Below are 27,796 nucleotides of genomic sequence, written 5' to 3' on the forward strand. Positions count from 1 at the left end.
GCATAACTTGTACTCCTGCTACATAAGGCAAAGTCGTGCATAACTTGTACTTGCTGAACCTAACTGAAAGAAAATGGAAACGTAGGTGTCATTTAGGTTTCCTGGCCGTTTCTCCACATTTCCTTCCAGCTTCCAGGAAATTGAAAGGTACAAATTATCCAGACTCTGATATGGCTACCGTACATTTAAATTTACATTAACAAAACAAGGAGTTCAACCTAATCTAAAGATTGTTGAGTCTAGGTCAAGCTATATAGTTTGGACGGCATTGTTTTATTTCAGACTACGACAAATATCGGATAAGGTAGGTAAGTGTTAATATTACTTAAGAACGAGAGAACACGCTTCGGATTAATGAGATTTTCGATTATCAATTCTTAAAGGCGCTTCTTCTATCAAGGTCCATATGTCATACAAAATGAAAATCCCAAATTTGTCCAGGGTATTTGACACCCGTTTCCAGTCGAGCATGCAATGTTGTATTCACGTTTCCTTCTTCCTTGTAGGATTTCTACATCAATATGCACTCCTTGGCTGCTTTCCTTCTACTTGGCATCTCTCTTTGTCTTGGCGAGTAAGTAAAAATAGCAAATGAACATTGTCGGCGTAAGCTGTAAACGCACTTGTACTTACTCAAAATCTGTACGTGTATGTTTAAGAGGCAACATTTGACGACACGTGTTTATACACACACACACACACAAGGAGAATTCTTGTGTGTGTGTGTGTGTGTGTGTGTGTGTGTGTGTGTGTGTGTGTGTGTGTGTGTGTGTGTGTGTGTGTGTGTGTGTGTGTGTATGAAACTGTTAGACCAAACACAGGCTTATGAACAGTTACTTAATATTTCGTATCTACTATTGAGAAGTATCCACAAGAACCACTTCGGTTTTCTCGAGAACTTTTTACAAGCATTTGTACAAGCAGCTACACATACACGCGCATGTATGTCGTCATATGAGCGAAATATTAAGCCCTATTTTACCTCACCATTGCAGTGTTAACTTACGGCCGTATAATGTAACAGCACAAAACCTCTTCAACGACAACGATCTTAATAAGGACAAAGAATTCTCCTTGGCGGAACTCAAACTATCATTCCAGGGCTTCGACTCTAACTGTATGTATGCGACAGAAACCATTCTGACATATGACGACAATGTCGCGATAGATCTGTCTATTATCCCCAGCAACCATTAATTGTCGTAAAAGGCGATAAAACAAAAAAAAATTATATAAAACGAACTTAGCGCTAACGTGACGTAAACTAGCGCTAAAGTAAAGTAACTCCCATTCTTTAATATCGATTTATGATCGTCGTAGCGCTAGGATCGTTTTGTGAAACTGGATGTATTTGATAAGGCTATCGGACTTGGTTGATGAGTGTAGAATGATGCTCATAACGTCAGTCATCGGGCGTCATAAAGTTGTAATTTTGCTGGATTTTGCGTTAACCAATAGACATTTAGTTGCTTACGTCACGTGGGTTGTATCAAATTTCGATGTTCGTATGAGCACCTTTGGACCAAATCAACTCTTGCACCATCCACCTGCTGAAAATAATTTTAAGCGAACACCATAGTGATGTCCCTTGGAGTTATCTTTGAGGTGCATTTTCAAGATTCGACTTGTGAAAACAACGTGTAGCTTGCAAAACAGTTGCAACGTTACAACACCCAAATCGCAACTATTCAAAAGAAAAACACAACCGAGTAATAAGATATAGACTATAGAAGACAAGTTGCAAGTTCTAGACCAATGAAATCGCTTAGATCTTTGTTCACCCCAGAATAACTTCCCTTTTTTATGTTGACATCACTAAATAAATCGTGCGTGAGAATCTTGCGAGATTCGAGTTGTATACGACCTGAAAAGTACATGTCGTATGTTACAAGTTGTTACTGTACAAGTCGCGCCGTGAGAACGCACCTTTACGAATACCCACCTTTGGATGGAGAACAGTAAAAGGTCGGCAAACACCGACAACACCGCATGCCACAGTTTTCGATGTACGGAGCAATCGTTTACATTTCATATATGTCAGGTGTTCTCTGTTTGGAAGCTATTTGCCTCGAAGCTTCAGTTATCGACTTCAGGCAAGTCGTAAGGGATATAGTAAGTCCTTTATTGCACAAATAGGAAACTAAAGTGTGTATAATATATGATTGTAATAATAGTATAATATATATAATATAGGCCGAAATAAGGAAAATGTGTGAAATTGTACCTTTGACCGCAAGAGACACAGAGCGTGATGTTTTTAGTCGAAGAAAGGCGATTAAGTACTCCAGTTGCCCCTTTTCGTATTTTCAGTTGACGGGGTTGTCTCCCGTGAGGAGTACACCACATACACCACTCATCAAAATCCGGCCCTGTTTGTTCTGACGCATGCGCTGTACGACATCTATGACAGCGACCAGGACGGAATTCTAACGGAATATGACTATGAGGAGCTTTACAAATTATGGGATGCCAACGGTACTTACTCCATTTGAATTGATCTTATCTTGTGTGGATAAGATACGGAACTATTCATGCATTAGTAGTCATGTTTAGGGACACCTGCTCCCTGTTAAACATACCAAACCACAATGCATTCAAAGATACCTTAGAATCTAATCATGAATATTGATTGGAGCCTTCAGAGAGTGAAAACCTTTTACAGTGCATTCTGGTTGCAGTGCCCCTGGATATAATACCATGCATGCTTTTGCCAGAACGGATTTCCTGTCTATATAATACCTGGGTTATACTGCCAAACAGGATGTAATGCCATATGCCAGTGGCTTTGGGAACAAAAAGTCATTTCTTCCTGGTTATATATAATGCCAATTACACTGACTGCATGTGTAGTTTACAAACCTTAATTGGTCAACTGACATGACTCAGATTAATTGACCAAACTCATCAATGCCCAAAGTAGTCATGTATTACAGGAGACATCAGCCCACTCACCTTGTCGATTTCATAGGATCTACCCTACCTGGTTATAATGCCATCCTTGACAAAATGCTAACATTTTCTCCTTGACAAACGATGACATAATAGGCAGAGCGAACGGTATTATATTACGCTCTTTGATCCAGTGCACAATGGTAAAATTGTTGATTTGTCTGTCGGCGGTCTGCAGACAATCCTGTGATCGACATGATAACCCATCTATTCAATTGGTATACGATGACTGACCACCCGATTCCTTCAGTCGCCCACACATGGGTTGTGAAGAGCAGTTCTAACCCGGATCTTCACGGGTTTAGTGCACAACATCTCTATGCAGTTGTGATCTGGGAACGTGGCTTCTTCAACCACTGAGCTTATTTTCGAACGTGAGATGGTCTTTCAATAAATCTGCCCTTTCACTCTCATACCACACCATATATTTTGCTTTATATCTTCAAATGAACAGTCGATCAATTCCTCTTCAATCTCAGTCCTGTTTGAAAAGATTCGATGCTCATGACGTTGATCACTGTTTTGGCTGAACTTGGTTATATACTGACCGTCGTCATGTGACTGGAGTAGTTCATAACAAAGAACAATCATCACCACTTGGTTAATTATAATTCATGATCATATCAATCACCAGTTTGTTTGGTTTGGGGATTATTCAAAGCTGTCAATATTTAATATTGGCGAGTTCGGAACTAAAGAGCTAACATACATTCTGCTCCTGCGAAAATCGCCGTATTTCACAATATCTTAATCGGTCACTGTCACAATTCAAAAGAACCCGAGGAATTACAAACCTTAATTGGTCAACTGACATGACTCAGATTAATTGACCAAACTCATCAATGCCCAAAGTAGTCATGTATTACAGGAGACATCAGCCCACTCACCTTGTCGATTTCATAGGATCTACCCTACCTGGTTATAATGCCATCCTTGACAAAATGCTAACATTTTCTCCTTGACAAACGATGACATAATAGGCAGAGCGAACGGTATTATATTACGCTCTTTGATCCAGTGCACAATGGTAAAATTGTTGATTTGTCTGTCGGCGGTCTGCAGACAATCCTGTGATCGACATGATAACCCATCTATTCAATTGGTATACGATGACTGACCACCCGATTCCTTCAGTCGCCCACACATGGGTTGTGAAGAGCAGTTCTAACCCGGATCTTCACGGGTTTAGTGCACAACATCTCTATGCAGTTGTGATCTGGGAACGTGGCTTCTTCAACCACTGAGCTTATTTTCGAACGTGAGATGGTCTTTCAATAAATCTGCCCTTTCACTCTCATACCACACCATATATTTTGCTTTATATCTTCAAATGAACAGTCGATCAATTCCTCTTCAATCTCAGTCCTGTTTGAAAAGATTCGATGCTCATGACGTTGATCACTGTTTTGGCTGAACTTGGTTATATACTGACCGTCGTCATGTGACTGGAGTAGTTCATAACAAAGAACAATCATCACCACTTGGTTAATTATAATTCATGATCATATCAATCACCAGTTTGTTTGGTTTGGGGATTATTCAAAGCTGTCAATATTTAATATTGGCGAGTTCGGAACTAAAGAGCTAACATACATTCTGCTCCTGCGAAAATCGCCGTATTTCACAATATCTTAATCGGTCACTGTCACAATTCAAAAGAACCCGAGGAATTGCAACAAAAAATACAGTAAATAAGAATCAGGAACATTATTCGAATAATTTTGTCTTAAGTGTTTTCAGTTTACTGACTGACCCACGTTCAGAATTTTATGGCTTTGTGAAACCCACGAAAACAATTTGATGTCCTGATTGAGATGACCAAGACAACTTTGCTGCATGTTTCAGAAAATAACGTTGTAAGCGAGAAGGAGTGTGTACACTGGTGGACGGTGGTAAGTGCTGTATTCCTATAGAGGAGATATCCACAAAGTAGCGTCATGGACACGCTAACATACATGTTGGAATTATTGAAAACGTTGAAAATAGGCGAGTAAGTGAGTTATTGTGTCCTGAACCCCGCCAACATGGATGTAGTAATTACATGTACTCATAAAATTGACTAAGTGATTTTAACACCACTTTTATTAGTACAGATTTTTTTCTTTTGCAAAACGTTATGTTCAGCTACTATTTAGGGCTTGTCGAGCCTTTTTACCAGCAATCATGTGTTAACGCGTTTTTTTCTGTAACGGTAGTTACATGTAAGCCCTGATCATTGAGAGACTGCTTGATGTGTGGTGAAATCCCTAAGTGATAGATCTCAGACCGCGTTGTGAAACACTGGAACTTGGGCATACTGTTGATATGACACAGAATCAGGTAAACCGTGAGCATACGGATCCGCCGTTCCCATGGAACGCAACTCTGCATGGGAAATTACGACGCCCCAGACACTTGCGCCACCTGTTTCCTGGGTCCAAATATGATTTGTGTAATATATATGTATCTGAATAAACATGACGTTTACGTATTTGACAACGTTGTTCCAGACGCTGGAGTCCTTGGACCACCTCCACCATCCTGATGCCACATTTCCCCCGTCCAGAGCTCACAAATAGACCTCACAATGCCACGCGTACTACTGTTGATGTTAATCAAGACAATAAAAATGCCACCACAAAATGACTTAATGTTCATAGATCTTGCATGACATCCTCAGTTTCAAGACTGAGTGAGGTTTCGTGTGCATAAACAATTTTGAATTGGAGTTGAGCACTCAAAACTCGTTTTTCTGTCTGAAATATATTTCCACTTTTCAATCTAGCGAGAGCGAAATGTTAATTGGCACAAGTGTATTTTGTTAAAGAAAGCTTCCAAACTGCAAGTGCACCAGGTTTGAGGAAAGTCACAACACTAAATTGTTTGGCTTAAAGGCGAGTAGAACTGCATCGCTGTACATGTCAACTGAATCGTCTGATTGACGTATTTGTTTACAGGGGATGAAATAGATGAAATACCGCTGATTTAGGCGTCACACAAATACACAAACAAACACAAGTATTTACAAATATACCTTGAGTATGAGACAACAGTATAAAAAAATAAATTATACTTTAGGTTTAACTGTTAAAACATCAATTTTACATGTGGAAAAATCGTTTTTCAAATGTTTTAAAGTTGAACGGAATAGACCAACATAAAACAGACATGCATAAAAACTCACGGAACCCGAACATTCATGTCAAGTGACCATGAAGCCTACCCAGCTGCTAACACTTCAAGTATGTAATGTGATTGCATTCATAACGAGGCGTCTTTGAAGGATGCGCGGCCAGTGGCTAGTGGTTGTGAACATGTTGAAATGGCCAAATAGAAGTTATGATTACGAAGTCCAAAATAACAAAAACAAGAACCGAAATAAAAGAAAAACAAAACAGAACAACAAAAGAAGAAACTAAGCACAAACAAAATAAAACAACACAGAAACAACCAAAGAAAGAGAACAACAAAACTACATACAAGCGGCAAGTGAAGTCAATGTTATAAATACAATAAAAGCTTTCAAAAGAGATCCGACATCATTTCATGGTCACCTCGTTGTAAAACGTTTTGGGGCCATAATGACGTTACGCTTCACGCACTGAACGTCGTTTTACTTTGGAAATAATGAAAATGTACCAAAAGCGGCAGTTTATAAATGTTATGGTTACATAAAGAAACACGTCAACTTCTGGATTTGCTATTCTGTTTTCTTAAAAAAATTAAAAACATGATTATCCTTGGTGGCACAGGTACTGTATATAAACAAAAGAGCAGGTAGTGTAGATTAATGAGTTGTACAGAATCCTGGAGGGCAGATCGCATAATAACATTGGCAAAGTTGGATTGTCAAATCGTGCCTTATTCCATGAAGCTCATTTGTGCCTGTGAATCTGAAATATGTATTTTGTTCCACTGGGTGCTAATTAACAATTGTTCCCTTTTAGTTTTTAGATATGCGTTTTAACAATGGAGCTATTTAAGCAATATGACATTGACCACAATAGAACTAGTTACTGGTGGTGCACACCTTCTGGAAATAGTAAAATCGTGCATATGAAGATCAGATTAGAATTTAAAATAGTAAGGTCTTGAACCTTATCTAAAGAATGTTCCGTCGAGGAAAAGATATATCGTTTGGGCGGCATTGTGTTATTTCAGACAACGAGTAATATCGAAAAAGCTAGGTAAGTATTGGAATTACATAAGACAGTCAACATACGTAATGTATGATTAATGTGCTTTTTAAGTATTGATTAAATTTCATTAAAAAGGTGGTTCTCCTATCATGATCCATATCCATATCCAAATACAAATTTGGACTTTTTTTCAGGTAGATTTTTCGAATTTGATACCATATTCCAGTGGAAGAAATGTTATGGTAAGACACAGAATCATGACAACTTTTTGAATGTTATATTGTTTTCTTAAAAACATGAAAAAAAGCTTTTATTCAAACTTCTGAATTTGATACTATTTGCAGTGGAATATCTCAGTATGTACTCTTTGGCTGCCTTCCTTCTGCTTGGAGTCTCTCTTCGTCTTGCCGAGTAAGTAAAATCAACAATGAACATTTTCTTTCAGTATTTTTATGAAACGTTGTGATTATATCCGATGGCCAGATTCGAAGTTGTTTTTCTGGTTAAATTACAGGTGGACATGCAACTCAGTATTTACAAGAATGTGGTTAAGGAGTAACATTTCATGATGTGTACTTGAAATAGATATTTGTCTTTCCCTAACGGGTCTGTTCAGTAGTTTCTCGACTTCTGTAATGTAAGATTTTTGAAACAGTAAAGACAAATCTGTTTGCGCACAGTTGTCCATAGAACATGGATTTTGTCCACTAGTTCTTGTGTTGCTTATTCTCCAGTTCTACTTTTATCAAAAGTTTGAAATGCATGACGATTGTAAAGACATCTACTGCAATGTTGTTCTAAATGTCATCGGACTTCTGGACTTACCGTTTTTCTGTTCACAAGTTTGCGATTTGTGTTATATTGTGTCAAACATGTTGTAGACACGTTGTTTAAGACATTTCGCAGGGTTAAACACTAAATGCATTTACATGAGTCACGCATAGTGTGTTCCAGTTAGGATTACGGTTAATCTGTTAAGCCGATTAACTGAATTTCATTGAAACTTTGACATTTATAAATCGACCGATAAACATCGACTGAAAAATGACACACACTTTATAATTTCCACCATGAGAATATGACATTAATCCTCCATATGACAACAAACTTAAGTACAATACATTTTCTCATGGCAGTGCAGAGTTACGGCCGTATGATGTAACAGCACAAAACCTCTTCGACGTGTTCGATGTTGATAAGGACACAGAATTCTCCTTGGTGGAACTCAAACTATCATTCCAGGACTGCGACACTGACTGTATGTATACAACCGGAACTATTCTGACATATGTCGACCATCAGTAATCAGGTCCGCTCGTCGGGTTCGATTCCCCATATGGGTAGAATGTTTGAAGATTTTTTCTGTTGTTTCCCATGTGATATTGCTTGAATATTGTTTAAAGCGGCTCAAAACTAAATTCAGTCACGCATTCAGTTCAAACGTTATTTCGTGAAAATCATAGCCACCAAAACGTGGTCACGAACATATGTGTCACATGATGTCAGATACATGTAGTAGTCTTATATTGTTACGAGAGTGTATTTTCTGTAAATTGTATTATTGATCAAGTGATAATTATTATTGGGTCACAATGTTTAGAGTCTTGAATGATATTTATTATGGGTCACATTTCGTATCATAAATGTTCCGTGCTATTAGTATTTTAGCGGCAGGCTTTTAAGGTATTTCTAGAGTTGCCTCCTTTGACTAGTTGTGTTTACTTCCAGGAGACTACGAGAAGGTTCTAAGTTAATGGCGATGGTCATATCGTGCTCGAATATTCAAGAATCAGTGACTGTGTATATATAAGGCTGGTTATTGGGTTGACGACACATACGGACACACACACGGATAACTGGAGTACCAGCATTCACCTACCTACTGCCTGCCTCTCTGTTCACTCTGACCTACATGACCGCTGCCCGATCGCTCGTCGTGTTACATTCTGCATAACTGTTTCTCACTCTCATACCAAGACTTAGGTGAATTGATATTATATTTGTGACCCATTACTTTAGATTTGACTTAGTTGCATCGTACGAGAAACCTGTGCCTTTGTTTGCTCAATAAATAATATTGACTATTTTAGATTTGTCCGTATTATATTTTGCTAGTTCTGAGAGGATTTCTTACACGTTTTGTCACGGCAAATTTTTGAACGTAACAGAACGCAGGTTTCACGGAAATAGAAAAAAGATGGCGTCACGGTTAAGAAACTGCAGTGACAAAAACAGCAAAATATAACACAGACATGTCTAAAATATTCAGGAATATATTGAGCAAACAATGAGCAAGTTACAATGAATCACAAGACAGATTTCTAGTACAATGCAATAGTCTAAGATAATGGGTCACAAATGTCACACATTAACTCACCAGAATCTTGGCATTACATATACAGAGAGAGCAGAAATTGTAAATGTCAGTTGTCTGGTGGATAGTAATGTTGGTCAAATGATGTTGTTGACAAGCAGGCGTTGATGGGCAGAGGCAGAACTGCACAATAATTCCAAGTGTAAGTCCGTGTGTGACCTTCTGTGTCGCACAACACAACAACCAGATTTTATATATACGACAAACAGTCGAGAACATTCGAGCAAAACACGGTTGTCGCCATTCACTTAGAACGTTCTAGAACAGAAAGTAAACAATAGATTGCCGAGGCACGTAACTGGTGCACCATCAAAAGGCTTTCCGCTAAAACTACCATTGCCATTATACATATATGATATGAACTGAACCTCAAAACTCTAAACATTGCGATAACTATCACCTAAGCAATAATTATACAAATCAAAATAAAAAACTCCACACACTCTCGTAACAATGTTTTTTTTTATATTTTAGTTAATTGATGAGTTGGTTGATGCTCATCAACCCTGGAAGGTGTGACTGTAAACTCTTAGGTTTTTAAGTCAGACTAATAAACAGAATAATTTATAGAAAATAAGTACTGAAGAAGATGTTAGTTAATGATGATAAATACACATGTGCATATATCACATTTTGCTTGAATGCTAGTTTGTTCGGAAATTTTGGCTTAAGGCTGAAGAATTCCTTAATGACAATCTCCAAACCATTTTGACACTATCTAAACTATCATGCTTGGGACTGTCCTCACACATCTAAGCAGTAAATGGCATTTTATTGCTTGCTAAAAGATTTATTTATACCTCAAGCCGTAAAAGCAAGATTTATCCTCTGCAGGATTTCTTATGCCGTTTAAGGACATATACTATAACGAAGGTTTAATGCATGGAAAAATAATAGATTTTAGTAGGAAATGGCATCATTTAGTTACTCTACAATATACATAAAAAATCACAGCCACCAAAAACCAAACCCAAAAAAATAAAACAACAAAAAACAAAACAAAAGAAAACAAAACAAAAGTTGCGAATGCAGTAAGTCACAGCTTGGTTTACTTCGGACACTGTGTTTTTGACTATGATCTTTGTATACATTATATAAACAAAATATCTAAATATTGCGGCATGCTGTAATTACCAGCAAACGTTTACAGCATGGGTAGTATTTCAGCCAGAACATGCTGTGAGTGGAGCTGTGACGATATATCGTAGTATCCATAATCGGGATACTGTATCGGACGATAAATATATAGATACTTTTTGCGTATCGGGATACGTATCGCCGACCTTAAAATTGTTAATTTGCATTAGAACTTGACAGTTATGTCAACATTTACAGTTATATGATATCAAAACAAAAGTTTTTAAAGCAGTAACAAATCGGGTTTCAGCTTTAGACTTTTTTGCTATGTTTTTTTAATCTTTTTTTATTCTTCCCATCAAAACAAGGTTCGAGGGTATTGATACATGTAGTAATGTGTGATAGTACAATACTGTTTCTTTTGGAAATACATTTTTCCACTATGAACATTTCAAAATTTTTATAAAGTTTCCTAAGCTGGGTATTATTTTTTCAGGGTGCAAACATAGATGTATCTTTTAGCAGAAGGTTTCGTGTGATTAAGTAGTGGGTTAACATTTAGAGTACAAAACCAAACGTGATGTTTTGTCAGTTGTAGTTCCTGTGTGTTTTGATTAATCCAAATTTGAAGTTCATTCCAAAATTTGTTGGTTTCCTCACATTCCCAATATATATGAGAAATGTTTTCATCCGCTTCGTTACAGAAAGTACATTTAAAATTGTCAACCAATTTCATCTTGAAAAGTTCTCTTTTAGTGTAAATAATTCCATGCGAAAATTTATATTGAAAATCTAAAAGTTTTTTTTTCATTTTTCTTACATAGACTAAAGATGAAGGGCCATTCAAACTCAATTTATTTGAATATATTTTTCCATTTATGGCAACTATGCGGTAAAACACCATCAGATAGCAATTTATCAGAAAACGTTCCTGAACCTTTAGTTGGAATCATGAAATCCCGTTGTAAAGAGTTTATGTTGAGGTCATTTGTATACCTATATTTATAGCCTTTTAAGGTCTTTTTCCATGATTCTGGTAAAATATATAGAATATATTCAAGATCTAAATATGTACTTCTTATCCCATATGTATTTCTCAAATCTTCATAACAAAACCAGACCTTGTTCATCATACAATCCCTTAATAGTTAAAATTCCTTTGTTGGCAGAGTCTCTGATAAAGTGGTTTGGGTTTTTAAAGTTATGACGGAGTCATATTGGTTGGGATAAGATTTCATTTATGTTATTATCTTCAATGGTGTTTTTAATGCAATAGTTATTCCATGCTTTCAATACATTTCTCCAAAACGGATTTTCGATTTTAACAACATTATGAAAGTTAGCTCCATATTTTAGGATATCCTTAAATGGATTTCTTACATTTGCTTTTCTGATATATAGTTTGAGTAGGGAGAGTTCCATGGCATTAGCAAAGGTTTTGATATCATACGTAACCCCCCTTCTTTATAATCTGTTTTTAAAACGCTCCGTTTGATTTTGTCAATTTTATTATCCCTGACAAATCTGAAAAATATTCTTTCAAGGGAAGTAATAAATTCATCTGGTGGGTTAGGTAAAGTATTAAAACTATGTACCAGCTCTGAAAGAGCTAATGTTTTAATAACAGTAACTTTGCCAAGCAATGTAAGTTTTCTTTTTCGCCATGATGCTAGTAATCTATTAGTATCTCCTAGTCTTTTCCTTGTGTTGATAACCCACAGACCATTGAAGTCAGAAGTAAATTTAATTCCTAAAACTAAAGTCTTCACAAATATGTCTCTGCTTCCTGCTTTGGAGCCGGTCCAGATTGCCTTTGTCTTGTCTATATTTATTCTTAACCCTGACATATTGTAGAAAGTGTTAATTGTATTAATCGCAGCGTACAGACTATCCTCTCAATCATCCAAAAATAATTTTGTATCATCAGCATACTGGCCTAATTTATATTCTTACTCATCCATTACAATACTCTTCATTCTATTATTTTGTCGTATCATACATCCAAGCATTTCAGCTACAAAAAGAAAGACATACGGTAAGAACGGATCACCTTGCCTGCAACCTCGCTCATTAGGGAAGAAGTGAGAGAGGTATCCATTTTGTATAACACATAAGGTTGTATCATAAGTTAACAATTTGATCCAGCGTGTAATCTCTGGACCAAAACCAAATTTTCATAAGACCCAGTTGATACAATCTGTGTCGAAAGCCTTTTCAAAATCAGTTAGAATCAATAAACCTGGTATATTTCGTTTCTTAGTTTCAAACATAATATCATACAGTAATCTTGTGTTCTTAGTGTTTCCTGATTTATAGTGTTTGAGAAAATAAAGCTAATAGTTGAGTGATCTGTTTTATATCCAGGTAAGATATTAGCATCAAGTGCAAGATAAAAATTCATCTCGTGATAATAAGAAGAAGCCCAGTCTTGCCTGTTACCTAGGGTTTTTTCCACTAAGTATATTTTCTTAAGTCCTTGTTAAGCTCTCTCCAAACATCTACAAGATCAAGTGTTTCAAAAAATTACATTTCTGGTCTTAGGATTGTTAATATTTTCATAATTTTCTAGATTCACTGAAAGATCAATAATTAAATTCCAATTCCAACAATAGCCAAGGATTCATTATCAAATTTGCAAATATTTCCAAAAAGTTTTACATAGAGGCCATAACAGCTTTAAACTTGTTTGAAATAACAGAATCGTGTAAAGATCGATTCCTGAAACTCAGCAATCCAAGTTCAGACTCGTCGTTAAGGATCACTGGGACTATTTGTACCTCAGCTATCAGTTTGGTACATCTGCAAGAATTTACCATGACTTTTGTTGCTTGCGTTGTAGCGACATGACAAGCTTACAATAAAAATGATTGAGGTTTTGGTTATCCATTGCCATAAAATAAAACCAAAGTCACTGTTGTACTGATGACATAATATTTTTACTCTGTGAAACTGTACATACTGAAACAGGATTAAGATTAAGATTAAGATTGGTAAAAAGACAACATTTTTATTTTATGTTTCCTTCAATCAGGAAAGTGATGTGAATTGTGTCTCAGCTTAAACTGAAGAGACACAAAACATGATGATTTTGGATCGAAGAAAGACGATTAAAATCCTCCGATTACCTCCCTTCTTCTTTTCAGTTGACGGAGTTGTCTCCCGTATGGAGTACACCACGTTCTTTACGAATCATAATCGGTACTTGTTTGTTCTGACGCGTGCGCTGTACGACGTCTATGACAGCGACCAGGACGGAGTTCTAACGGAATATGACTTTAACCAAGTTTACAAGTTATGGGATGCCAACGGTACGTACGAATTTATCATATTTTGTGTTTGTTAGATAGAGGGCGGTATGAGGAGTTTTGAGAAATATTCATGCACTGGTTATATCTAATAATACCTAAGAATCCAGGTTGAATGTCTCCAACCACAATTTATTTAAAAATAATGCATGTGGAAAACATGGAATCTAATCTAAACTTAAGGCATAGTGTTCCTCTTGATCTTGTTGCACAACAGTTGGTTAGCTGGTTTGTTGGTTAATGACACATTCAGGAATATTCCAGCTATATGGGGGCGGTCTGTAAATAATCGAATCTGGACCGGACAATCTAGCGAAGAGCAGCATGATTTTTCTATCTACGCAACTGTAGATTTGTCAACCAAATCAGTGAGCTGTACTTCAAATGCTCAAATGCACCCGGAAATTGTCCAGCATATAATGTTTATCGACATAGAATACACAAGTAAATCAAAAGGCCCACGCTGACTTTTACTGTGTGCACCCATTTACATGTGTATGGGTACAACAGTGAAGTGTGGACGTTATTCCGACTTTACGTCACAATATAAATTGAATAACCACGACTTAACCGTGTGCAATGTAGTTGTACGGCAATAACTGTACGGGTCAGTCGAATGCCTTTCGACCATGTTTTTCAACCAATCTGATTAGAACATGGTGACGTTTGGTTTACAATTGACCCTCAGCAATCCACATTTGTCGAAAAAGGCGAACAACGGGATCAGATGGTCAGACTCGATTGTCTAGTTCACTCCTGGTATTGTATCCTAATTGCGTAGATCAATGCACGTGATGTCGATCACTGAGTTACCTGGTCCAGTTTGATTATCTACAGACCCCCGTCATATGTTGGGAATATTGCCGAGTTTGGCGTTAAACGACGAAGAGCAAATCATTTGATTACACTGGCGTCTTACTATCATAATTACCACTCGACTAAACTGAAGTTAGTTAGTTAATGATTAATGGTCATATGAATCACCGGTTTGTTTGATTTAGAAATTGGTCAAAACCGTCACATGAATAGAATCTCGGCGAATATAGGATTAAACAACAAAATACATAGTCCTCGCGTGAAAATCATCGTATTTGTGATTGAGAGTGATTGAGACACCTACAGCCTTAAGGGTTGCATGAATATAACTGCTGTTTGTTTCAGAAAATAACGTCGTAAGCCACCTTGAGTTTGTTCACTGGTGGACGGTGGTAAGTGCTGTATTTTCACAGAGAAAATGCAAACACTATAGTGTCATTGGCATCACCAGCATGCATGTAGCAATTATAGCGTGTCGGACCGTTAAATGCAGTAGCGTCAGTGATTTTAACGCCGCTTTCATTAGTACTCAATTTGATCATGGAGTGACTGTTCTACGTCAGAGGACATTCGTAAGTGATATTTCTCAGATAGTGCTGTGACACCCTGGAGCTTGGGCGTACCGTTGATAAACCTGGACACAGAATCAGGGAAACCGTGATTCGAACCCACATCCATACGTTTCTAAGGGAGGCAACTTTGTACGGGTGATGGCGATGCCTCGCGCCGCCTGTGTCCAAGTATGAATGACTTGACTTGTACACTTTGTATGTATAGAATGGAAATGTCGTGATAACTGTAATATATATGTATGGATGCATGTATGTATGTATGCATGTATGTATGTATGCATGTACGTATGCATGTATGTATGCATGTATGCATGCACGTACGTACGTACGTATGTATGTATGCATGTATGCATGCACGTACGTACGTACGTACGTATGTATGTATGTATGTATATCTGAATTAACATGACGTTTACATATTTGACAACATTGTTGCAGACGCTGGAGGCCTTGGACAACCTCCATCAAGCTAATGCCTAACATACTGTACTGTCGGTGTTCATGAGACGATAAAGGCGCCACCACAAAATCATTGAATGTTCATTGATCTATATTAAGTGTTATTTTTAAAATTACGTGACGTTTCGTATGCATAACCTTAACCTAGGAACAATTTGAATTTTAGGAAAATATTTTAAACAGAACAATGCATGCTGATTCCAAACATGTGCATGAACAGTGGCCGACGACAACACGTTTAAAAAAGAAACGTTGAACAAAAATGTAACGTTACACTCTAGTTCGTAGTGAATCTACATGAAATGCACGTGAATCATGAAATTGTGTATCATCCCCATCTGAAGCCTGTGACTGCTGGCTTTAAAACGCCTCAACAACAGCACTTCACATGCACCGTTTCAATACATGAACTACATGCAGCACTTCAGCCACAGAACTCCACAAGCATCGTTTTAATACATGAACTACATGCAGCACTTCAGCAACAATATCAAAACATTCCTCAAGACAGCATTGAGCATCCTTTCTTTTATGAGTCATTTTCTGGATATTCAGGCTATGGAAGTGATGATTTTGATTTTGATGATTTGTAATTGAACACTAATGTCATCTTTAAATCATTTATCTGCACTCAGGAAATAAACTCCAAAACAACATGGCATGTTTTTTTGAAAAGTATGTATTTACAGTGTTTAGTTAAGTCGTAACAGCAATATGTTAATTAGGATGGATGTGTGATATAACACACAGCTCTCTAATTTCCTGCTGTGAGTGTGGTCGACTTTGCGAAAAACTGGGCTAACTGGTTAGCAAATTTCGATTGAACAGCAATCCAAATTAAAGACTCGAAAATGGCGTGGTACAACACACCTTTACGACGGTTTCATGAAGTAAATGTAAAGGTATGTTGCTTTGAGCATCGCTTTGGATACAGTTTTTAATATACAGCGCGAGTATCAGAACGTGATATCTGAGCAAAGTTCACGTGGTACAGGCAATCTATCACCCCAAGAGGAATAGTGGAGTTGCAAATCAGATGGAACAGCATGAACCGGGTAGATATCAAGGGTCCAGTCAGTTTATTGACGACATTAGGCACTCAAAACGTACTATAATATTGCATGCGACAGTGCCCAGTTCTCTGATTTCTGGTGCAGTAATCGTTCAGATTACCAATGTACTTATTTACATTATTCCCTCTGTGAAAATGTTTATCATCTTTTCTGTCGTCCTTCAATGCTGATATCCCGTGCACTCGGCTTGAAGAAAGTCACCACACTTAATTATTTGTGTTTGACGAGTATAACTGCATCGTTGCAAATGAATCATCTGACTAACTTATTTATTCACAGGGGATTGCCAAACAGATGACATACTGCTGATTTAGGCGTCAAACAAACAAACAAACAAACAAACAAAGGGTGTGAGGCTGTAGTATCAAATATATATTACATTACATTACATTGTAATTAAACCTTACATTAAAAACGGTAATTTTCGTTTTTCAAAAAATTGTGTTAAAGCTGTACGGACTACACCGACATTTATGAAATTTCCCGGAATCTAAACATTCATGTCACATGACCATCAAGTCCATCTCGTTGTCTGATGGCCCGTGAAGGTCTAGGCTTTGAATAGGCCTTCAGCAACCCATGCTTGCATAACAGCTGACTATGCTTGTCGTAAAAGGCGACTAACGGGATCGGGTGGTCAGGCTCGCTGATTTGGTTGACACGTCATCGGTTCCCAATTGCGCAGATCGAAGCTCATGTTGTTGATCACTGGATTGTCTTTTCCAGACTCTATTATTTACAGACCGCCACCGTATAGCTGGAATATTGCTGAGTGAGGAGCAAGACTAAAGTCACTAACTAATTCGTTTTTTACTCTGCAAGTATGTAACATGATTGCGTTGAGAAAGAGGCGTCTTTGAAGGTTGCCACCATGTGGTCACTGACTTGTGAAGCATGGTAATTGCAAGGTATTGTGGAAGTAAAGATATTTATGTGTTGAGTGTCCTCATCTTAAACGTAGGCGTGAATTGAAAAAAATTAAATTTTTAAATATTTTAAAAAAAAAGCCAAAAAAATTCCAATTTATTGCTTCATAAGTAAATGATATTTAACACTGAAGTTTAATTTTAAATTGTAATAACTCCGTATTTCTATATTTTATGTCGAGGTTTAGACAACTTGCTTTTACTAAGAAATCATACTGCATCTGTTTGTTGAGGTCATAAAATGATTCACAATGCTTCTAGCTCACTGGTCACAGCGGTTATGTGTTCTTTATATTCAGTGTAGTTCTGTAACGCAGAATGAGACTGACACAATATCAGTTTCGTACTAGACCGCTAAAGATTTCTAACAGCGGAGTCTCGATTTGAGATTTTCGCAGTTTCCAGCCTGAGGTTTCCATTTGTCAGATACTCGCTGTACGACAAAGAACGCTGTTTGCAAGGATTGGAAGGAGCGTAGTGTTGCGATGTACAAGTGCGTATAAAATAATAATGATTAATATTTATGCATCTAGCTAAATGAATTAGTCTAAACATTCTGGACTGGTTATCGCACCAAGTTGCGGAACAGGACGAAACCCAGTAAACAGGAAACGAGACTCTTCTGTAATCAGTGTTTTGACTTGACCCATACCACTCAAGAAACAACCACCGCAGATGTTTTAGTGCTAACACATGTTTATAAAAACATGTTTACACATGTATAACACGTTTACAATCAAAGTTGATTACTTTAACGGTCCTTTTTCATTTAATTTTTCAAACTGCATGATTGAATATTCATTTTGAATATATTACGAAGGCGTTGAATAATTAACTTTAGTAAATTAAATTCAGTATCTCAAACAGTTTATTTTGCCTAATTTTGCTGTTAACCACATCAGCCTTGCAGTCACGACTGAGAACGTTTCTAGTATTATATGATTGTACAAATGCTTGTGGAAATAATGCCTGAATGTTACGTACTCATGTCTCATTTATCCGATGCCTACCTGTAGAAATTGAAAGTAAAACGTCATGAAACGTTCTCAGTTTCATAAACCGAATTTATTTATATCATAAAGTTACAGCCGAACCTTTCTGACGTTATTTCCGCTTCACCTCCTTATACAACGTCATATCATCATGTCGTCGTTTGACGCTGAAAATGATGAAAAGGTATCGACAGCAGCAATTTAAATGTTAAATGTCACCTTGTCATACTACGTCACACCATCATGACGTCGTTTAACGCTGAAGATGATCAAAAGGTATCGGCAGCAGCAATTTAAATGTTAAATGTCACCTTGTCATACAACGTCACACCATCATGACGTCGTTTAACGCTGAAAATGATCAAAAGGTATCGGCAGCAACAATTTAAATGTTAAATGTCACCTTGTCATACAACGTCACACCATCATGACGTCGTTTAACGCTGAAAATGATCAAAAGGTATCGGCAGCAGCATTTTAAATGTTAAATGTCACCTTGTCATACAACGTCACACCATCATGACGTCGTTTAACGCTGAAAATGATCAAAAGGTATCGGCAGCAGCAATTTAAATGTTAAATGTCACCTTGTCATACAACGTCACACCATCATGACGTCGTTTAACGCTGAAAATGATCAAAAGGTATCGGCAGCAGCAATTTAAATGTTAAATGTCACCTTGTCATACAACGTCACACCATCATGACGTCGTTTAACGCTGAAAATGATCAAAAGGTATCGGCAGCAGCAATTTATATGTTAAATGTCACCTTGTCATACAACGTCACACCATCATGACGTCGTTTAACGCTGAAAATGATCAAAAGGTATCGGCAGCAGCAATTTATATGTTAAATGTCACCTTGCCATACTACGTCACACCATCATGACGTCGTTTAACGCTGAAAATGATCAAAAGGTATCGGCAGCAGCAATTTCTATGTTAAATGTCACCTTGTCATACAACGTCACACCATCATGACGTCGTTTAACGCTGAAAATGATCAAAAGGTATCGGCAGCAGCAATTTAAATGTTAAATGTCACCTTGTCATACAACGTCACACCATCATGACGTCGTTTAACGCTGAAAATGATCAAAAGGTATCGGCAGGAGCAATTTAAATGTTAAATGTCACCTTGTCATACAACGTCACACCATCATGACGTCGTTTAACGCTGAAAATGATCAAAAGGTATCGGCAGCAGCAATTTATATGTTAAATGTCACCTTGTCATACAACGTCACACCATCATGACGTCGTTTAACGCTGAAAATGATCAAAAGGTATCGGCAGCAGCAATTTATATGTTATGGTTATATGTAGAAGCATGACAACGTTTTTCAGTTTAAAATTCTGTTTTCTCAAAGGTTTGAAAAAATGCTGTCTGGTGGCTCTGGTGGTATATTGGAATTTGTATTGAATTTTGTAATTAACAAAAATGGGCCCTAGAGGAGAGCGATAAGCAGATGATGGTAAAAGCAGAATTATATTGTCGGATCTTACCTTACTCACGCATACACGCACATTTGAATATTCAATCTACATAATCGCCTCTGTACTTGGCCTTATGCACCGCAGGATCACAGTTAAACCACAAATGATTCACGCCTTCGTTTTAATTGTTATGGTATCCTAGATACCGATTTCAGACGAGAACAAAGAAACCCCTCAGTATTTATCACGAACCATTACGCTGTATGTACCCCGAATGGCCAACGGGGAGAGTCCTATGGATTCACAACTTCAATATTATCACACATGAGCGACATTTCGGAGTAGCTGCTAACACCATTATCAAACGTCGCTCATACTAACAAGTTGGTTATCCATAGATATCACACCAACTTCGAAGTGCCACTCAAGAAGTGTTTATTGTGAACACATTTATTGAATATATTTCTATATATCAATGAAGCAATTGATAACAACTGGTGTAAATAATATAAGTGGTACTCGGACACAGCCAAAGAACAAGCCAAGACAAGGGGCACTTAAGCTTTTGATCATTACCGCTTGTGTGCCAATTATTCAATATTTGGGGGGTAAAAGCAAGAAAAAAACCGTATTAATTTTGTTTTCTATTCGAGGAAAAGCACATAGACAATCAGTGGACGTGGCGTGTAATCGGTTTGTTCGAGGTATTTGTAAGTGTGTTATGTATGTTCACCAATTTGGTGAATCACTTTTGTACAAGTACACCGATAGCAGTCTAAGGGACATAATCTACACGAATGCTTGAGCCACCGTCTGTTTATGAAAACAGTGGGCATTATTCAGAATCGTTTAATGCCGCTATTAAAGAACGGGTGAACATAATGTTTACAATGCCTCTCGCCATACTTTCTTATATCCCGTAGGTATGTTGCCAGACTCTGATAAACACAAAGAAAGGATAAAGACATTCTTGAAATTAACCGATTTAGTCACTGGACTGTGTTTATTTCATGCACGCATCGCCGAACCTCTAACGCATTTGGACAAACTGTCCCGAACAAAAAGCCCTATTATTAACTGTTGGCCAGTCTGAACTGGGTGGACAGAGCCAGCGACGACCATACATTCACTTAAGACATGTACAAACTTCTGTAACGTCTTCAGAACGGGTCCAGGGATGACCGGAAGGACACACATTATGATGCTGATGCAGATGCTGCAAATAATGCAAGGTAAGCATATTGTGATTGTGTGATATAAAAGAAGGATCCAAGGACATATGCTAGAAAGGATATACTATGTCTTTAAATGTTGGTGGAAATAGTTTACTGGCACCGACGGTACAGGTCATTATGTAATCGTATGTATTGATGAGATGTGTGTGTGTGTGTGTGTGTGTGTGTGTGTGTGTGTGTGTGTGTGAGAGAGAGAGAGAGAGAGAGAGAGAGAGGGAGAGTGTCAGTCACCACAACTACCGTTATATTTCGAATGAGATCATTCGTACAATGCTTCGGAGAGTCATCTGGTTGGCCATGTGTTAGTTCGGGACATGTTACCTTGTGATATTAGTAATGTTTCAGATGATCATACCGATAATGATCACTGAGATAACGCCAATTCTGGACTGACGTGTTAACGTTCATAGTGTAACAACGAAGGTGTTGGACAAGGACAAACCTTATGGATGAACAACTTCCTCATTCGGATGATGCGACGTTTCGATAAAGATTCTTGTATCGCTGTCAAGACAATTATGAATGATACAGGAATCTGTATTGAAACGTCGTACCATCCGAATATAGAAGATGTTCATCCATGAAATGTGTCCTTATTTGATTCACTCAAAGAAATGAAGGTGCTGCCTATCTAAACCAGCTTATTTTCATTCAGTCGTTTTATGAACTGAAGGCAAAACGTCCATTGTATTTATTGCCTCCTGTATGATGGACTGCCAATACTCCGTACAGTTCCCCGGCACCTCCACAGATCTGGCTGACAAAACCTTTATTGATTTTATTACTTCCAGTATGGGGGCGGTGGGGTAGCCTAGTGGTTAAAGCGTTCGCTCGTCACACCGAAGACCCGGGTTCGATTCCCCACATTGGTACAATGTGTGAAGCCCATTTTCTGGTGTCCCCCGCCGTGATATTGCTGGAATATAGCTAAAAGCGTCGTAAAACTAAACTCACCCACTCACTTCCAGTAGGGTGGCACTACCAGTGTTCCGTACAGTTCACCGGGACTTACATAGATCTGGCTGACAAGACTTCCATTGTTTTTATTACTTCTAGTTTGATGACACTGCCAGTGTTCCGTACAGTTCACCGGGACCTCCATATATCTGGCTGACAAGACTTCCATTGTTTTTATTACTTCCAGTTTGGTGGTGCTGCAATTGTTCCGTACAGTTCAGCAGGACCTCCACAAATCTGAGGAGGGTTCTCCTGAAGGATTACGATGCTGAAGTGAGACCCGCCCTGAACACACACGTCTCTTTACAGATGGTGCTGGTCTCCCTAAACAGCATTGTACGTACAAATGTCCTACAACATCGCATACTGTCAATGCACTCGTCGTTGCTTAAGCAAGAACACGAATGACTTGTATGATCATGTTTAGTATCATAACTCATAACTGTGGCAAGAGTTTTGCATAATTTTCTTGTGATCTCATGTTATCGAACCGTATTATGTTTTATGGGGTAGACACAACAACATGTATAGGCTCCAGTGGAGTTTTCATATTATAATTTATATGTTGTAGCCAAATTCTGACATATATTTAGTGCAACACTGATGCATGTACAGGGTGTAATGAATGGAAACTTTTCAGAAAGCAAACAGTAACATTGAGTCAACAGAGAAAATGTGATGGAGACGAGACAACTTTCAGGGTTTTGTCTCTCAAGTCACCAAGTCAATAAACGATATATCATTTGAATTGTTCTGAAAGGTGTATAAATTCAACCTGTGAAAACACATTTGGACTCAAGTTTCTTGATCATAAAGTTTGTTTGGTTAGAGCAAAGCTGACTTCTTCTTCACCAGACCCATCTTTCTTTCCAGGACACTGCAACTCAGTCTATGTCTGTCAATTGCTTATGGTATACGGTGAGGTATTTTATGTTGCTTATGATCTCAGAATATAATACAATGGCAATAAATTACATGTTATAAGGGTATAGAAAAAGCAAGGATGTACAACATTTATTTGTTTCATGGAAGATTTTACACCACAAATTGATGGAAACTCGCATGAGCAGTGAACACGTTGTTAGATACGCGTGAGCTATTATCTCACACAAAATTTTGGATACAGAAATACTATTCACATGGATGAAGGTTTCCTTGTGGGTTTGAATATGATGACCATTTACGTGTTCTTGGCCAGATCTGGAGGGATGAAAGGTTAACCTGGAACCCCAGTGACTACAACGGAACAGACTTTCTGGCTTTGAAAAAGACAGAGGTGTGGACGCCACCCCTTGTCGTGTCTAATGAGTAAGTAATATTTCAGATACAAATAACACTTCCAGCAAATGCTGTGTGAATAGTCAGTCGTTCCTACGATCACCCGACAGGGTATAATCCTTCTAGTGGTATAAGGGTCATACAATGTCATGTATTAGATCTATGACCTTTTTTCCGACTACTTAAAACTCTGTCAAGATGATACGCTTCATACTCATATCACAACTGATATATTTAACTTGTATATAAGTCACAAGCTAAAAAGGAATATAAAGTGATTTATAGTAATGTTTCACTTTTGAAATGGCTTGAGCTCCTTCCTCAATACAGGAACGTCTTTATAAAACATAAACTTCCTGCACTATTGCTATTGACAGGCTATATTTACGTCAGTTATGAAAACAAACAGGGCTAGTTCTTCAGGGGCACAGAATTATATGTATCGTTGTGCTGCATGCTAACCGATTGTTATCAAGCCACTGGACATTCTGGATAAGGTGATTCCAATGAGAATGAACTGAGTTGGAACAAGTGTATGCAAATCGGCCAAAGATCATGGTGACGTAATAGTCTACGCATAGTCTGCATAGTAAACGTTTCCAATGAACCAGCGTTTAGTATGCTGCTTTAGAAAAAGAATAAAGGGGAAGGGTTTGGGTTGATGAGGTGGATGAGGGGTTAGTGCGTGTTCTCATAGCTGTCAGTTCACTCTATGGAACCAATGGGAGCGCCGCTAGTGGTATGTGAAATATTCACGTAACCAGAGAACTTCAGAAATTAACACTTTTCCGCATTTGTAGCAGAATATGTACATGCAAAGGTGGCCATATATAATGTGATATATTTATGCGTGAACGTATCTTTGTCTCCTTTGTCATTTTGCATGAAGTCAGTTAGTTGCAGGTATTTCTATTGTTTTTGGATGCAGGTACACTGTTATCATATCTAGTTCTTATAAACATACTTGACAGTGAAATTAGAAAAAAAACGCATTTGAAGAGTGTTAGCTTTTGTTTATGGTACCTTTACAAACATTTACGTATTTACTCATGTTCATTTGTACAGTCTGTGTAATAAATCCTTAGAAAGGTAGCGATATGTTTTTTGTGGCAACACGTTTAAACAACATGAAGGCAAGTAAGATGTTAACTGATGTGTTATTTATATTCTCAGAATGAACAAAGTTGGGCCAATAGGGCAAGAGGGAGTTCCCCTCCGAGTCTTCAGTGATGGGAAAATGTTGTGGGTTCCTCCAACCAGATTGGCAACATCGTGCACCATAGACATTTCGAACTATCCATTTGACATCCAAGCTTGCATCATCAACATTACTGGTTGGACCTATGCAACTGATGAGCTGGACCTTCAGACTGACCCAGACAGACCCATAGCCTTAGACCTGTACTCTCCCCATGGCGAATGGGAGCTGACTGACACCTCTGCTTCACTGAACGACTTCGACGGCGGCTTCAACAAACAATACCGGGACATCCAGTACTCTCTCACATTCCGACGTCGATGGCAATACTATGGACTGACGCTCATGCTGCCTCTTATTCTGAGTTCGTTCCTAATGACAGGAGTGTTTGCTGTGCCTGTTGAATCTGGGGAAAAGATCGGCTACTCTTTGACTGTTCTGTTGTCCTTCACTGTACTGCTTACACTGATCTCCGACAGTCTTCCAGCTATATCTACAAGAACCTCAGCTCTACGTATGTATATCTTATGTTTGCAGCGTCGTGGTTAGTGAGTTTAGTTTTGCGCCGCACTTATCAATATTCCACCAATATGGCGTCGGTCTGTAAATAATCAAGTCTGGACCACACAATCCAGTGATCAACACCATGACCATCTCTCTGCGCAAATGGCAACCGATGACATGTGTCAACCAAGTCAGGGGCCTAACCACCCGATCCCGTTAGTCGCCTCACGAACCCACCCCCCCCTTCCCCCCTCTTGAAGTTGAAGAAAAGTAGTGTTGTTAACACGCTAAAAGTGCTGTAAAATTACCATGCTGAGGAAAAAAAATAACAACATGAATGTTGGAAAATACAATATCCTTAATTTGTTTTTAAAAAGCGTGAGATTACCAATGTCTGCCGTGAGAGTGTGACAAAAGCTTAAAAAACGTGAGTTTCAAGCCAAAGGCGTGAGACTTGGCAGGTCTGCTACCTATTCCTAAGCATTAACGTTTAACAAACCATGATACAAGATTGATACTATTCTCCGTTTGGATGTACCCCAATCCAAAAAGCGTTCTTAACGTTACGGGCTAGCTCAATGCCCTTAAAAATGAATGATTACTTCGGAAAAATATACCTTCATAATGCTTTATAATGCATTCCTCATATACCGTTCATTTCCATTAACAGAGCAACCGACTTGATGTAACTCTCAACACATACTGTTTGTTTCAGAGATCTATCTAACTTTAGTGATGAACCTGGGTACATTGATCACGTTTCTCACAACGCTGGTGCTGTGGCTGTATTACCGGGGTGACACGAAGCCCCTGTCTCATGGCACTCTACTCCTCTACAGTATCATGGCGAGATTTGCCAGTGTTAAACACAAGCACCGACCAAGAACGCTCCGAGCTCAAGTGACGGTATCAGACTATAACGATATGTCAAGGTCAAGGGACTCCTTAAACACACCCAGAATCCAAACCTGTTCCAATGACATGTCGACGGCATGGAGTGACAAGGGAGGTAATCATGTCTTCGATGTGGTCACATGGCAAGATTTTGCCAAATGCCTTGATGCGGTGTTTCTTCGCGTATTTACCTTTGTTTTTATTACTGTTACTGTTGTATTTCTGGGAATTATGTATGGGACTTATTATGTTTCCCGGTAATTCTGCCAGTATAAAGGGTGGTGAGGCAGTCTAGTGGTTAAATGGTCCGCTAGTCAGACTGAAGACACGGGTTGGATTCCCCACATGGGTGCAATGTGTGAAGCCCATTTCTGGTGACACCAACCGTGATATTGGTGGATTATTACTAAAAGCGGCATAAAACCATACTCACTCGATTAACAGAACTCACAGTACGGCAGTTACGTATGTAGTGTTATACAATGGCCGCGTTCACGGAGGATATTACCCTGCATTCCTTGAACATTCAAATACATTGACGCCCAGCATTTTGGGTATGCCACATAAAAAAGTTTTTCTGCTAACATTTTGGTAAACCTGCCCCATCGTTCTGGAATGGATAACAATATGCCAAGCGCTAATTTCGTTGTTGTTGAGTTTACTTAATGAAGGTGGACGCTATTTCACAATAATTACTGGAATCCACGCTGAACGAATATTTAACACAGCCCATTCAGTACCTTAAATTAAGTTCAGTTTCCATAGCTGAAACTGTATGGGGAATATATGTTTAAGTTGGATATTACATGTTTTAAATATACAGTGCTCAGTTAACAGTTGCACTGCTTATCTATTGATTGGCTAACCAAACATTATTTTTTGCGTTCAACAGAAAAAAATACTTCCCACTGACAAATAATTGCTTCCTGACTAGCTGATACAGGAAGTTGGGGAGTGTTGCATTTTTGCGTTTACTATTATTACTGACTATATTCTATTGTTTTTGCAGTAACGATTAAATAAACAGTCTAAGAAGATTACATTGTTGACATTTGCATTTAATTCATTGTTGTTTTCCACATGGACGTGTAGGCGTAAAAGCCATAAACGTATGGACGAAAGTAACACCAAAACAATCACAACATGGAAAGTGCGCTCAACAGTTTTAATGTTTATGCCACACCAAATACTGGAGTCTATTCTTATCTGTCCTGTATCTTTATAACGCCTTCGTCATACCTCTTTGTTACATTACAAAAGGTAATTCATTCTGCCGTACGTTTGGCACTTGTCAGAAAGCACCGAATCCGACACAGATTGTGGAACTGTCTGCCATCAGGTATGAACTGTCTGCTACCAGCTATGAACTGTCTGCCACATGGTTTCATCCGCCTTCTAGCAGCTATGAACTGTCTGCTACAAGGTTTCATCCGCCTTCTAGCAGCTATGAACTGTCTGCTCTCAGCTATGAACTGTCTGACATAAGGTTTCAGCTACCTGCTATCAGATATGAACTGTCTGCTATTAGGTATGAACTGTCTGTGAAATGGTTATGACTTGGGAATTGGTGAGATTACTCACAAGTAAAAGACACCATAAACGCAATTATTTTACTACAGGCAGTGATATA

At 38.2% G+C, this 27,796-nt stretch overlaps 1 protein-coding gene and 1 pseudogene across 1 annotated transcript; both read left to right on the plus strand.

Moving 5' to 3' along the window:
- Positions 1-276: 276 nt before the first annotated feature.
- LOC137271646 (uncharacterized) lies at positions 277-15,691 on the plus strand (annotated as a pseudogene).
- Positions 15,692-21,277: 5,586 nt separating this feature from the next.
- Positions 21,278-26,427, plus strand: LOC137271647 (neuronal acetylcholine receptor subunit alpha-6-like). The gene is made up of 6 exons (XM_067804082.1): positions 21,278-21,332; positions 22,480-22,628; positions 23,166-23,210; positions 23,491-23,600; positions 24,744-25,282; positions 25,988-26,427. The coding sequence occupies exons 1-6, from the start codon at positions 21,278-21,280 to the stop codon at positions 26,425-26,427; spliced, it is 1,338 nt and encodes a 445-aa protein (XP_067660183.1).
- Positions 26,428-27,796: the final 1,369 nt, after the last annotated feature.

This window comes from Haliotis asinina, chromosome 2 (genome assembly GCF_037392515.1).
Source record: "Haliotis asinina isolate JCU_RB_2024 chromosome 2, JCU_Hal_asi_v2, whole genome shotgun sequence".
Lineage (NCBI taxonomy): Eukaryota > Metazoa > Mollusca > Gastropoda > Lepetellida > Haliotidae > Haliotis > Haliotis asinina.

Bases quoted from the DNA above. Each gene is read 5' to 3' on its own strand.
- LOC137271647 (XM_067804082.1), top strand. From the start codon at position 21,278: ATGACCGGAAGGACACACATTATGATGCTGATGCAGATGCTGCAAATA. The intron at 22,629-23,165 runs GTACGTACAAAT...CTTTCTTTCCAG, and splicing joins TGGTCTCCCTAAACAGCATT to GACACTGCAACTCAGTCTAT. The intron at 25,283-25,987 runs GTATGTATATCT...TGTTTGTTTCAG, and splicing joins TACAAGAACCTCAGCTCTAC to AGATCTATCTAACTTTAGTG.